The 14,285-nt window shown below is 42.4% G+C and overlaps 1 protein-coding gene across 1 annotated transcript; it reads left to right on the top strand.

The window, feature by feature from the left end:
* Positions 1-4,552: 4,552 nt before the first annotated feature.
* On the top strand, positions 4,553-12,247 carry LOC145414414 (tubulin alpha-1 chain). Its single transcript, XM_080283953.1, has 5 exons — positions 4,553-4,640; positions 6,386-6,608; positions 7,244-7,416; positions 9,565-9,693; positions 11,297-12,247. The coding sequence occupies exons 1-5, from the start codon at positions 4,638-4,640 to the stop codon at positions 12,119-12,121; spliced, it is 1,353 nt and encodes a 450-aa protein (XP_080140079.1). The 5' UTR covers positions 4,553-4,637; the 3' UTR covers positions 12,122-12,247.
* The last annotated feature ends 2,038 nt before the right edge of the window (positions 12,248-14,285 follow it).

A 14,285-nucleotide genomic window follows, 5' to 3' on the forward strand; every position in this document is an offset into this window, starting at 1 on the left:
GAAACCAGATGATGAAGATTGATTATATAAAAAAGCAACGTAAGATAGTGTACTCTGGAATTTTAAATAATGGACGAGGTCACATAATCTAAAAATGCTTCAGCTATAGGACAATTTTAAGCAATGAGCGGACTTAGGGTTTTATTGTAGCTGCTGCCAGACGATTTTTTGCAAGTAGATTTTATAATGGCTGCCGCAAGACTATAAAAAAAAAATACAAAAATATTTATGCGGAAGAAGGACTATCATGGAATCTCTCTCTCTCTCTCTCTCTCTCTCTCTCGTGTGTGTGAGGAGATATGTCACTTTCATTCTTGTCCTTTCTTTTCTCATTCTTCCTCCTCCTTGTCGTTTCTTCTCCCTTTCCTCTTCCCCCTTCTTCGTTTTCTCTTCCTCCCTCTTTTTTAATTTTCCTTCTCCGTGTATCATCCTTCTCCTCGCCTTCCATTTTTCCTTTCCTTTTGAGCCCTTTTTTTACTCTTCGCTTTGTCTCTCCCTTCTCTCGTCCTCCATACCTAATCCTTCCTTCTTCCTCCTGTTTTGTCTCTCCCTGACTTATCATCATCGTTCCCCCCCCCATACCCACCTGTTTCATTTCTTTTCCTCCCTCTCTCCCAACCTCCCCCCCCACCCATCTTTCTTCCACATCTTTCGTCTTTCTTCATTCATTCTCATCCTCTTGCTCCTTGGCTTCTTTTACTTCTCATCTAACCCTCTACGTAACCACTCGCCACATCTAACCTGCTTCTCTCTCAGTTGACACCCTTATCTCTCCACCTACCACCCCTTATCTAATCTTATGTACTTCCTCCACACTCCATATCAGGTGCTATGCCCTAGAACAGTAAACGAACTTTTGGCATACGGACGTGCTGTTGCCATGCCATAACACCCAGCTATGATAAGACCCAAATGGAAGATCTTGGCCTTGGCATGTCTCACCACGCTCATGATCATGGTGGGAAGGGTTGGGATTCGTGAGCATATTTACAATCGATTTCCTGCCGTAACCATGCTTTATTTATCTGTTTATTTCAGTATGAAAAAAGGAAAGGCGAGTGCAGAGTCTTTCCGTGTCATCTGTTCCTCCTACCAAAACAAAAAATCATAGTTATGAGTGAACTATCAACATGATGCTATATTTTCTGCTGGAGGAATAAGTACAAGAGGATGTTAATGGCACCGCAGTACGGGGTGATGTAGCAGTTTACTTTTTATTATTATTATTATTATTATTTCACGGTAGATTATAATTTATACTACTCACGTCACACAGCTCACTTGTTACTCTTGTGTTTCTCGTCCTCTCTCCAGTTCACTCTGACTCACATTACTGTGTTTCTCGTTCTTCTCTCCTGCTGTTTCTCGTTCTTCCTCCATGCAGTTCACTCTTTCTTTACTCTGCTTTTTACTCTTTGCTTGTCCTTTTGCTTGTTTCACATTTCTTTCGCATCTCTTGCTAGTTCGTGTCTTGCCTCTGCCAACCTCCCTCTTCATCTTTGTTCTTCTCTTTCTGTGGTTCTGCCTCTAATCTCTATTCTCCTCACTACCCGCTTTTTCCTACTGTATCTTTCTACTGACCTACTTCCTGTTGTCTTCTCAGCTCCGGTTTTATTTCTTCCTTCTCTGTCTCCGTCTTTTTCCCCTCCCTTTCTCCTACCCTGTTCTCTACTTCCTCTTCCCTTCTACCACTCTTTTTATCCCTACTCTTTCCCTCCTGCTTCATTCTTTCTTCTTAATTTCACCCCATTCCTACTTCAGTATCTCCTAGATCTCCTATTCTCTTCTTTTTATTCCTTATCACTTCTCCGTCTTTCCTTCCTACCACTTCTCTTCCCTGCTTTCCCCACCTTCCTCTTCACTCTTTTCCCTTCTTTACTCCATTTTTCTCTCCATTCTTCTTCCCGTCCTCTTTCTCTCCCAGCCTCATACCTGCTACTTCTCTCATCCGTTCATCTCCTCTGTCGCTCCCTCCTCTCTCCCTCTCCCTTCTCCCACTCTCACACAGCTGCTACAACCACCACTTAACCACCTCCCACACACATCGGCACAGCTGCGTTCGCCATAACATCTCAGAACACGCAGCATAACCAGGTTACATGGTCGACACACCAAACGTAGCCTAATTTAAGCATATAAAAACCAACACACACACACACACACACACACACACACACACACACACACACACACACACACACATTTTCATAGTTAACAGTTTAATTTACCAGTACGTAGCTTCTAGTTAAACTTATACTTTTTTTTTTTTAATTTGAGTTTGTTGGTATCGTAATATCACTGTTGTCAGTTTTCTTTATAATAATTAGGTAGAATAAATCGAGGACTGTGTAGTGTTTAGGCAGCTTTTGGTTATGAGGGCAGTGGAATGTCCCATGAATGCAGAAACAGGAAAGGATGATGACGAAAGGTATGACGTCATTCAGTAAGCATTTGACTTTGTTTTTCGTCTTTTACCAAAGTTTTTCATCATTTTCTCTCGTGTCCAGAACTTTTCTAGTTTGTTGCCAAGTGAGTATAGGCTTATTAATGCCTATAACCGGTACTGAAGGAAGAATGCTTGAGAGAGAGAGAGAGAGAGAGAGAGAAAGGGAGAAAATGAAAATTAGCAGGAAAGACATCTGATTATCGCCATTATTTATTTATTTTTTTTACAATATCTGAACACATGAAGGAAAAGGAAGGGATTTAAAAAAATAATCCAGGTTGTGTTGCTATAGCCAGGGCGCCAGAGAAGGATATTGTTATTCCGGCCACAACGACGTTACCAAATGTAGTCAAGGCAGTAGCTATAATGTGTCTCCCCAAGCAACCATCGGAAATTTAATAACCTGGATCAAACCTGCTTTCCCCCCCCCCCGTCCTCTCTCTCTCTCTCTCTCTCTCTCTCTCTCTCTCTCTCTCTCTCTCGTGCAGTCCATCTTGCCTCCCGCCTTTCTTTTTTCTCCTGTCTCCTCCATTCTCGTGTTTCACCCTCTGTTTACTTTCTTCATTCTAAGATACCTTTCCTGCTTTCTTTTCTCTTTCCCTTTATGAAAAAAAAAGTAATATTTCTTAAATTCATTGCCTCAATACATTATTTCATCTTCAGATTTAATTAATTCTTTTATCATTTTCCGCTACCTCCATGCTCCTTTCTCGTTTTCCATTCGTTTTCTGTCTCTCCCTTCATCTCTTTTCCTCCCTTTCACCCCATATTCGTCGATCCTTTTTCCACTTTCATTTTCTTTCACTGCCTCACATTCTAACTTAAGTCTCTCTCTCTCTCTCTCTCTCTCTCTCTCTCTCTCTCTCTCTCTCTCTCTCTCTCTCTCCACCTTGCCATTCCGGCTTCCCATCCTTCTTTCTCCCTCTCTCTTTTCTCCCGTTCCCCACCGTCTCCTTCACATCCCTGCTCGCAGCCTCCCACCCCTCCCCTCCACCCTTGCCTTGGCCCACCCACCTCCGCTACCTCCAACCGTCCTTTCCAACTCCCTGATGTCATGGTTATCCTCACAGCTAAATATAAGCGTGACAGAGGACATTTCCAGAGGTGTGTCGTGTACCAGAGAACCTGCTGACACACCTTCATCCTGTTGCTCATATTCCTTTGACATTTATGGAAATAGGCCGAGATTTATGTCGAATTTGGAGATGTGTATATTGTGAGCATGAGAGGCACAATATATGTAGTGGAATACGATTTTGTTAGATTTATTGGCTTGAGGTTTATTTTGGGCCGTATACAAACATTTATTACACTTATGGCCTTGTCTTGTGTGTGCAGTCGTCATGGTTGTGATTTTTCATGGTGCGTAGACTTGTCCTTGGCCGCTAACATCTATTTCCTGTGTAACAGGAAGCTGTAGTTATAGTAATGTAAATCCCTGGATGTTAGACCGGCACATAGGCTGGGTAGTGCCATGGTAACCGTTAGAGATAAGAAAGGGCGGCATTTCACTGCTGATGCCATACGCGGGATGCGGCTGAAGGATGTATATTTTTCTCCATCTCTTCTCAGGGATAAGATTTTTACTCTGCCTCTCCATAATATTAGTGTTTGAGTCAGCATGAGCACGACAACTCTATGTAATGTGTGTATAACAAGTAGGTTGAGAGTAGTTAAATGAAATATCTGTAATCAAATGATGCTTTTAGTTGCGCTACGAACAGGTCGAGTGGCAATCACTTCTTGTAACAAGACTACAGTACAAGCAATGGATACAACTTAGCAAGTATCGAAGCTCATCTTCTCCAGCAGGAATGCAAGAAAAAGCAGTAAAAACGTAAAAACTGGTAACATTAAGAGAAGCATCCAGAACCTGCGCAGACTGTGATCATTGGGCATTTAATTTTTAATGAAAGAGGTGCGTGGTGACATTTAGCTCCACCGGCACATCCAGTACAATAAAACACAAGATTTTGAGAGTTAACAGACTATTTAAAAGACGAACACGAAGGGTATCTGAGTGAAAATCTGGTAAAGGTGGGGCGATTTTAAATGGTGTGCGCAGACCACGTGATGCGAGGTTATATATAAAGGGGGACCCGGCGCGCATCCTTAGCACTATTGCGGGAACCACCGAAGCAGCTCCTGTGACAGTCTCTCCCTTCCCAAGGACCCCTTAATCTACTCCAAAATGGTAAGATAGTTTGATAGTTTCATGTTATGTATGTTTGTGTTTTTGTATAATAATTTTGGTGACTTAGAAAGTAAGGCGCGAGTAAAGATGTTGTAATATGTCCAGCGCGCGGTTACATTTTTCATGTTTAATGTATGCAACAGGTCGATCAGTCAGATCATACGTTGGTCGATATCATGAATTTTGTATTTCACTTTACTGCATTATTGGTGTTTGAGAAATCTCCTGGAATGTCTGGTGAAAGTTGTGAAATTAGTGCCTTTGAGTCATTTCCTGCCCCCCAGACGTGGCCTCTCACTCATGCGGCTTCCTCCCCCCCACCCCCGGTTACCGACTCACCACTCTCTCCACACCCACCACTCAAGTCCGCGTCTACATCACCTAATTTTCATCATTATTTGTTAACTCCGGTTTTCATTATCCATTTTCAGCACTGGTCCCCTTCTTGCCCTCCGTTTCATCAGTTTAAATTTCCATCACATTTCGTACCACATTTTTACCTACAGTTTACTCACCGTACTTGTTAATAATGTCTTCGTAAAACCATTTCGGTAATTCTAACGTCCTTCACGCCGCCGTCCACGTACTTTCTCTTTTCGTACTTTTCCTGCGTGTCATGGCCTCCTCCAACCATGACTTCCCCTCCCCACCCCCGCATCACCCCCTCACCCCCATGATCATCCGGCAACCGCTTAACATGTAGTGCCTGCAGCTTCTCCATGTTCATTTGTATATTGCAATGTTTAGAATGTAGTTGAAGCCCATGTACTCCCAGTAATCTGCTCGATGACTCCAGTAAAAGATTCAGTGTAACGTTATGTTCGACGTACTGTAAGGTAGGGAAGTTGCTGAAAGGAGGATGCATCTATTTCCTGTATTTTTGGTTATCTTTACTTATTTATTAACTCAGTAAATGGGTTTGAAACTACCTGGTGTCATAATCCCATAAAACTGACCTCCATCTGGCTAAGTATTAGCTGATGAGTGACTGTAGTTGAACTGCAGTAAATCCATGTTATAATCTTTCAAGTTGTTCAGAATGAACAGTGAAATAATCAGCTGAGGCTCAGGATGGAGAGGACAGTTGGATGTGGTGGTGGGACTGAGAAGGGAACAGTTGAATCAAGTTGGATAGAGGGAGCAGCCAGCCCAGGGATGGTGGGATGGAGAAGGTGAGGTCAGCCAAGGGATGGTGGGACAAGAGGGGGGGCAGTCAGCCCAGGGATGGTGGGACAAGAGGGGGGGCAGTCAGCCCAGGGATGGTGGGACAAGAGAGGGGGGAGTCAACCCAGGGATGGTGGGACAAGAGAGGGGGCAGTCAGCCCAGGGATGGTGGGACAAGAGAGGGCAGTCAGGCCAGAGAGGGCATTGGGACAGAAGGGCACTTGGTGACAGGATGGAGGGAACATTGGGCTGAGGGATTGAGAGTGGTATTGTTTAGAAAGGGAAGGAACAACATGGGTGGATGGGGTAGATATGCTTTGGGGAGGGGAGAGAGATAGTAGTAGTATTAGTCTACCATGGGAAGGATGTTGGGGAAGGGAAAGACAGTGGATGAATGGGCAGGAGGGAGGGATTTGGCTGAGGGAGGTAAGTAGGGAGGGAGGGGGTATTTGACAGGGTAAAAGAAGGAATAGGGGTGGTGGTCATTGGCAGTAGTGTGTTTTGTGATAATGGAGAATTCTTACATGGAGCACACTTTTTGTCTGCAAAGAGTTGAATTTTTTGGGCATTTTCTTCCTCAGCGTGAGTGCATCTCAATCCATGTTGGCCAGGCCGGTGTGCAGATGGGCAATGCCTGCTGGGAGTTGTACTGCTTGGAGCATGGCATCCAGCCTGATGGTCAGATGCCCTCTGACAAGACCATTGGTGTGGGTGATGACTCCTTCAACACCTTCTTTAGCGAGACTGGGTCTGGCAAACATGTACCCAGGGCAGTCTTTGTTGACCTAGAGCCCTCTGTTGTCGGTAAGGATCTCGTGATGTTACTACAGTATTAATGGGTTTTGGCTACAGTAGTTTTTAGTTTGCCATATTGTTTGTATAATTGTGCCATAAACCAAGTACCGTAAATGTATTGAAGCTATGTAGCTGAATTAGAATTTTTTGGTAGGCAGGTTTCAGAAAGATTGAGTACTGCATAACATAGGGCATTGATTATCTAAGTGTAACATTTTAAGCAGCCGTGGGTCAGTGAGTAAGAACTCTACACTCTGGCCGGGGGGTCGGAGGTTCGAGTCCACCCAAGGGTCGTTAATAGACATCAGGAAGGGCATAAAGTGGTATATGCTCCAAACCAAGTTCTCTACCTAGGGGCAATGCCTTATCCCTTATTGAAAAAGGGGGACATGGCATAAAACTCAATGGGGGGGGACAAAAGGGAAGGTGGTGTATACTGTTTATAGCAGAAATGGTGGGTGTGGAAAAGTGACCTCAAAAAAATGCAGAGCATTGTAATTCAGCAGTCACCAATTGATGTTGATTAAATGCTTAACAAGGGCAGGCACCACATTTTGCATTTTGTCTGCAAGTCAGGAATTGGTCAGTTTAGGAATGCTCATTATTGTTTTTTTGAGTGAACTGAAAATTGTAATTGCTCGCAGATGAGGTGCGAACTGGAGTGTACAGGCAGTTATTCCACCCTGAGCAGCTGATCACTGGAAAAGAGGATGCAGCCAACAATTATGCTAGGGGTCACTACACCATTGGCAAGGAGATTGTGGATGTGGTGCTAGACAGAATCCGCAAGTTGGCTGACCAGTGCACAGGACTACAGGTAATAGTTTGAATATTAGTTTCCGCCATAGGTCACTGTCCTCTCGATTGTTGAATAGATGTCTTGATTATGGTTAAGATTGTCTGCAAAGGAGCCCCACCTCTTTACAGTTGACTTGATACATTGTGCTGCAGTTAGAATCACAGGAAGGTGTACAACTTTTAACATGAATGGCTTAAGTATACCAAAGGGGGTAGTGAGTCACTAAGATGCAGGCCATAACATTCCTACAAAACATTTTATGCCATATTTGTTTCTTGTAGTTACTGAGGACAGTTGGCTAATCTTGACTTAATTTAGGACTTGGAAATAGAGATTAGTTTTCAGAATTTAAAATGCAGTTGTCAGATTTTCTCTCTCTCTCTCTCTCTCTCTCTCTCTCTCTCTCTCTCCAAACTTCAAGATTGAAATGCCTTAATGGTTAGTTGTCAGGTTAGAATGGTCTTCATTGTGTTCATTAGATGTAAAGCAGGTTAGTTGTTTGTATTTCCAGACATGTATGTGTGGCTTCCTGTATTTCCAGTTTCAAATTTGAAATTAATTGCTTTATGCCCTTAATCTTTGCCCACTCATTTCCATAATCAGGTATGATAGACCAGTTTAGAATCCAGAGATTGTGTGGTAGCATGTGGTCCTATAGACGTTGCTCAGTTCGTCTGCCATTTACGGTATTCCCACATGACTTCATTAAGGGTATTGTCTTTGGAAAGTGAGCAAGAGAATTATGAAATTAGGCTAGTTAATTGGTTGATCTTTGAAAGTGCTGACATTCCTTTCGTGTGGCAACTGGTGTGTCAACTTTCCAACCACCGCACCCAACCAGATACTAAGTAATGTATTAACGTTCTCAGACAAATGTTATTTTAACACATTGACTGCGGCTGTATCATATATGATTTCCTGCTTTCAAAAATACTGCTGTCAGAAATGGCATGAAATAAATCAGCTAGCAATTCATGGCACCCTATAGAATATTGCCCTACATAGATTATGCATTTTTACGAGGTGCAGAGCTCAGCTCGGTTACCTACAACATGCCGAAGGTAGAGGTATGAAATAGTCTCCATGCCGCCGCTAGCAGTAGCCCAAGCAAATATTGGATAAAATCTCTGGATAAGTGTAGTAATGACAGTGATTTGTTGTTAGATGATGACAGTGATGGTTCAGATGCTGTTTTACACTTAATCTGATCGCGCAAGATTGACACTGACGACACAGTGCAACCATAACACATCGTTCGCCTGGCACCACCGCACAGGGAATATTTATTACTTCACGGCCCTGTATCAGAGGTTATTTTTTGGTTTGCTATATTGTTATATACCATTGAACTTGGGATTTTTTTCTTTTTTTGACAATATTATTTTTTTCTAAATATTTGAAAATTGCCGCACGGGATGTACATGTAAACAAACGCGACGCAGTGAATGGGTTATTAAGCACACTGACGGACTTCAGTCAATGCTTTAAATGTAGCATGGATTTCTGTTAAGTACATGAAAGAAGTGGTACACTAGTCATTAAGGGTTGAAACCCTTCTACCTTGTATAGCCAGTTTACTGACTACAAATAATAAAGGTGGGGACGCTTAACATCCTCTCGCTGGATGTAGTGCTGCTTAGGGTGTCTGCGCTTTCCTTCCTTCCTTCCTTTTGTCGTTCCATCCTTCATTCTTTCGTCTTCCTCCTGCATACGGGTGACTTTACGTTCCCTTTTGTTTCTTTCGTTCACTCTTTTCCTTCTGTCTGTGGGTGACTACACTGAGTGAGAAGCCACATGGTTTCCTGTACACTAGGAAACAGCTTGCTATGCTGGGTGGTAACCATATAACCAAATTATGGCACCTGGTGGTTTAATGGGTAATTAAGGCGCTCCAGTTGGACTGAGCTTTCGTAGGCTTATATCTAAGAGGTGATAGGGGTTTGTTGTTTATGTAATGCCACTCAGGGATGAGTGAGGCTGGTCACTCGCTCTTAAGTGTCAGGACCAATTTGCCTAGCCTGGGGCTCCTATGCTTCTCATGGGGCTGCATAGGATTGGATGGTTTTATTTACAGTTGTCCCAAATTTGTATTTAAAAAAAGAAAGAAAAGTATTCTCACCGATTCTCATTTTTATTAAGATAGGTAACGAGTTGTTGTACTTTCAGGGGTTCCTTATCTTCCACTCATTTGGTGGAGGTACTGGCTCAGGCTTCACCTCCCTGCTCATGGAACGCTTGTCCGTCGACTATGGAAAGAAGAGCAAGCTGGAATTTGCCATCTACCCTGCACCACAGGTTAGTTGACCATTCTTTACTTCATTTTACCTTTCAGTGTAATTGTGATTTTGAATTATTCTCAGCCTTCACCCCAAGGATGTGCAGTACAGCATGCCCTCATTTTACAATGATGTACCGGTATTTGAAAAAATAATCCATTGCATCTGATTATATACTGTACTAGTTATAACATTGGTTAAATGGTTATGCTTTTGTCCAAGGGCCACCCTCCCAGTGAAATCGAAATAAGTTTTGGTCCAATTGACCTCAGATAGTAGTTATTGAACCTAATTGCACTTTACTGCTTACTTATCACCAGAATTAAATAAAAATTAGTTGCCGGCACATCTAAGTTGGTAGTAATTTCGCTTTACTACATTTTCACTAATTTCTTGAACTCCCACACTACACTGTTGTTCAGTCACCGACCAACACACCCAGTGTAAACAGTTAAGAGGTCATCTTGTAACAAACAAATAGCAGTAAGCATACATGTCAGCAATTGCATAAGCAAAAGCAGTGATTGTACATAGACCGGTGAGGCGTCGTACAAGATAATACTGATCGTTTAAGTGAAAATGCTATCTCATACTAGTTCATCATATAATGAGGGTCTGCTGTACTTATTTAATGCCTAATGCCATTACATTTGTTTGTTTGTATAGATTTTTTCAGGTTAGAGTTTTCTTTCATCACCTTTACTATTAAAGGTTTGAGTTGATTGAGCTGATAGATGGAAAAATAGCAGTATATAAAATGTCTTTGGATTGAAGATGTTCAAGTTAGTCATTGATATTAGTTTTTTTATTTGATGCTCCAATGTGTTTGCATGCATCAGCTAGTGGTGGCTCTCTATGCTGCTTATTCTATGGAAGCCTCCCTGTTGTCCTATATCCCAGAGGTCACACACTATGACCTTGTTGCAGGTCTTTTTTGATCTGCCTTGTGCAGCCCTACCTCCAGCGTTAACACGTCTCGCTTATGCACCCAATTGTCAACCCCCATCCTCACCACATGCCCAAACCATCTCGTTCTACCTCTTTTCATCACAGCACCAGTACACTCCAGTCCCATCCTGCTTCGTGTCTCTTCCATCCTAAACCTAGCCCCTCCAGGTCTCGCAAGAGGACGCACTGCACATCGACCTAATCGTGTCATTTCTGTATGTTTGAGTCTGAATAACCCCTTCCTTTTACTGCCTAGGTCATGCTACCTTACAGCATTACACTCCCAACACATGCTGCATACAAAGATCCTCTTGCAGGTAGGCAGAGCTCTCTGTGCTAGAAGCAACAGCTCCCTGAATTTCATCCAACCACTCCTCAGTTTAGCCACAAAGCTAGCCCCAGTCCCACCTCCAGCACATACACCTCCCAAGTAATGAAAATCTTCAACATGATCAAGAGACTTGCCAGCAAGATCAATCCTTTCATGCCAAACAATCTCCACAAGCTCTCCCAGGCACACTGCACACATGAAATCAACACTATCTTGCAGTCTACCTCTAATACCACTACACCCTTATGCACCTACTTATCATGAACACTGCACAAGATGGAATTGCTTCCCATGCCCTTGTTGCATTGTTTAATGATCTGCAAATATTGTATTCCTATTCCAGGTTGCCACAGCTGTTGTTGAACCCTACAACTCTATCCTCACAACCCACACAACTCTGGAACACTCTGACTGTGCCTTCATGGTTGACAATGAAGCCATCTATGATATCTGCCGAAGGAACCTTGACATTGAACGCCCCTCATACACCAACCTGAACCGTCTCATTGGCCAGATAGTTTCTTCAATTACTGCTTCTCTTAGGTTTGATGGAGCCCTCAATGTTGACCTGACAGAGTTCCAGACCAACTTGGTGCCATATCCTCGCATTCACTTCCCTCTTGTCACATATGCACCAGTTATATCTGCAGAGAAGGCCTACCACGAGCAGTTGTCTGTGGCGGAAATCACAAATGCCTGCTTTGAGCCAGCCAACCAAATGGTGAAGTGTGACCCCAGACACGGGAAGTACATGGCTTGTTGCCTTTTGTACCGGGGTGATGTTGTGCCTAAGGATGTCAATGCAGCCATTGCCTCAATCAAGACAAAGCGCACCATCCAGTTTGTAGATTGGTGCCCTACTGGGTTTAAGGTTGGTATCAACTACCAGCCACCTACAGTAGTACCTGGTGCTGACCTGGCTAAGGTATCTCGTGCTGTGTGCATGCTGTCAAACACCACTGCTATTGCTGAAGCCTGGGCTCGCCTTGACCACAAGTTCGATCTGATGTATGCCAAGCGAGCCTTTGTCCACTGGTATGTGGGTGAGGGTATGGAAGAGGGAGAGTTCACGGAGGCTCGTGAGGATCTGGCAGCCCTTGAGAAGGACTATGAAGAAGTGGGCATGGATTCTGCTGAGGGAGAGGACATTGAAGGTGATGAGTACTAAATCCTCGTCATAGCCTGCTGCAGATTTGAAAGTGGAAAAGCATTCCAATTTTTAAAAATATTTTGATTAATGGGAACAAATAAATTATTATTTTGATTAAAGTGCAGGTTTGACTGAAATAGTTTCATTTACTTTTAAGAATTTAGTTGAAAGTATGAAAGTAGTTTATTGGCAGGACAACTTAATTTTGCTATCATCCATGCACTTGGCTTAGTGCTCACTACTTCTTCCTTCATCTTTATAATTCTTTTTCTGAATCAGCCCTTTTCTCTTCCTGTTTCTTCCATCTTTCCTGTCACTTTTTCATACTTTTGCCTTTTTAAGTGGCTTTACATTAAGCCAAATGGTTTCCTTTAAGCCAGGTCTTAATATATGTATCCGTTGTTGCCATCCATAGAGTTCTTTGCCCATTGATGGCCACAGTTGTGGGTAATAACTATTGATTGTCCTTGGAGAAACAAATTGCACTTACGACAGGCATTATGAAATGAAAGCATTTGGATATATTTGTGTTAGTGGTTAAGAAATAGGCTTTAGCTAACAGGATGGTAATTTAACAGCTATAGTACTAGTGTTGAAGGAAATTCAGGGCTGGGTATTTTAGTCTGTCTAGTATGTAACATGAGCTTTGGGTAGTTGCTTAGTACTATAGTTTTAATGCAGGTATTTTCGCGTTGTTACAGATGGAAAATGTATGACTAATTGGATAGGGATGAGGATACATGGATGGAAGGACAACCAGAGTGCTGTAGTCTTGATAGAGAAGTGTGTGTAGCAATTGTTAGGTGATAATGGGTGGAGTTGGGACTTGGGGGGGGGGGGGGTTGGATGTTGTGAAAGTGACCCATTTATTTAATTTTTCACTGTAGTCTGAGATAATTGAATCAGTGGAGTTAGTGATCAAAAATGGAATACTGAAAATTTGATGTGTTGTTTGGATATAATGGAGATGTTTTTAATCTCTTAGAGCTTTATGATTGTCTAGTGGCAAAGTTTGAAAGTTACTCTATTGTAAGAACATAAGAACATAAGAAGAGAGGACAACTGCAGCAGGCCGGTTGGCCCATGCTAGGCAGCTCCCAGAAGAGCAACTGAACCACCAGAATGAGACAAGGACAGCAAAGAAGAAGGCTCTCCCCCGCCCTCCAAACCCTCCAGCCGAAGCCGGCAGGAAAAAGTCAGAAAGAACACCACGCCGTATAGAAAAACTGGCGTGGACATTTTACAGGAAAGTGTGAAAGGAGAATAGAGACTATCATAGTGTAACCTGAAAAGAAAATTTTTTTGAATTAGTATTGGTTATAAGGTTTTCTTTATTCTATATCCACCCCTTATTTGTCATATGCTTATCTAGCCTATGCTTGAAACTCTCAATGGAAGAGGCAGCAACTACTTTACTAGGTAGCTTATTCCATTCGTCTACTACTCTATTACCAAACCAATTTCTACCGATTTCCTTTCTGAAACGGAATTTTTCTAGTTTGAAACCATTATTTCTAGTTCTATCCTGTATGCTCACTTTAAGTACCTTGCTAATATCTCCCTTATTTATACCATTCATCCACTTAAACACCTCAATTAAGTCTCCCCTTACTCTACGCCTCTCTAGCGAATGCAGACTTAGTCTTTTCAGTCTGTCTTCATATGACAGGTTCCGGACGTCATGTATCATTTTAGTCATTCTTCTCTGTACATTTTCTAACGAATTAATATCCATTCTATAGTAAGGACACCAAAATTGTACTGCGTAGTCTAAATGTGGCCTTACTAATGCTAGATAAAGTTTTAGTATTACTTTAGATGATCTATTGCTCACGCTTCTCGAAATAAATCCTAGGACCCTATTTGCTTTATTTCTCGCATTAATGCACTGTTGCCTAGGTTTAAGGTCGTTACTAATCATAACTCCTAGATCTCTCTCGCATTCCGATTTGCTAATTTCTTTGTTATCTAAGCTGTATTTAGTATCTCCAATGGTCTTGCCTACGTTAAGTACTTTACATTTTTCAACGTTAAATTCCATTTGCCAAGTTTTAGACCATTTGGACAATGTATCGAGGTCTTTCTGTAAGTTATGGCAATCGTCAGTCGAGTTAATGATACGCCCTATTTTTGTATCGTCGGCAAATTTGCTGATGCTGCTATTGACTCCTAAGTCTAGATC

This window comes from Coenobita brevimanus, chromosome 13 (assembly GCF_032717465.1).
Source record: "Coenobita brevimanus isolate Jiangsu-jjx chromosome 13, ASM3271746v2, whole genome shotgun sequence".
In the NCBI taxonomy this organism is placed as follows: domain Eukaryota; kingdom Metazoa; phylum Arthropoda; class Malacostraca; order Decapoda; family Coenobitidae; genus Coenobita; species Coenobita brevimanus.

Coding starts and splice junctions, on each gene's coding strand:
- LOC145414414 (XM_080283953.1), top strand. Junction 7,417..9,564: donor ACCAGTGCACAGGACTACAG/GTAATAGTTTGA, acceptor TTGTACTTTCAG/GGGTTCCTTATCTTCCACTC. Junction 9,694..11,296: donor CCATCTACCCTGCACCACAG/GTTAGTTGACCA, acceptor TTCCTATTCCAG/GTTGCCACAGCTGTTGTTGA.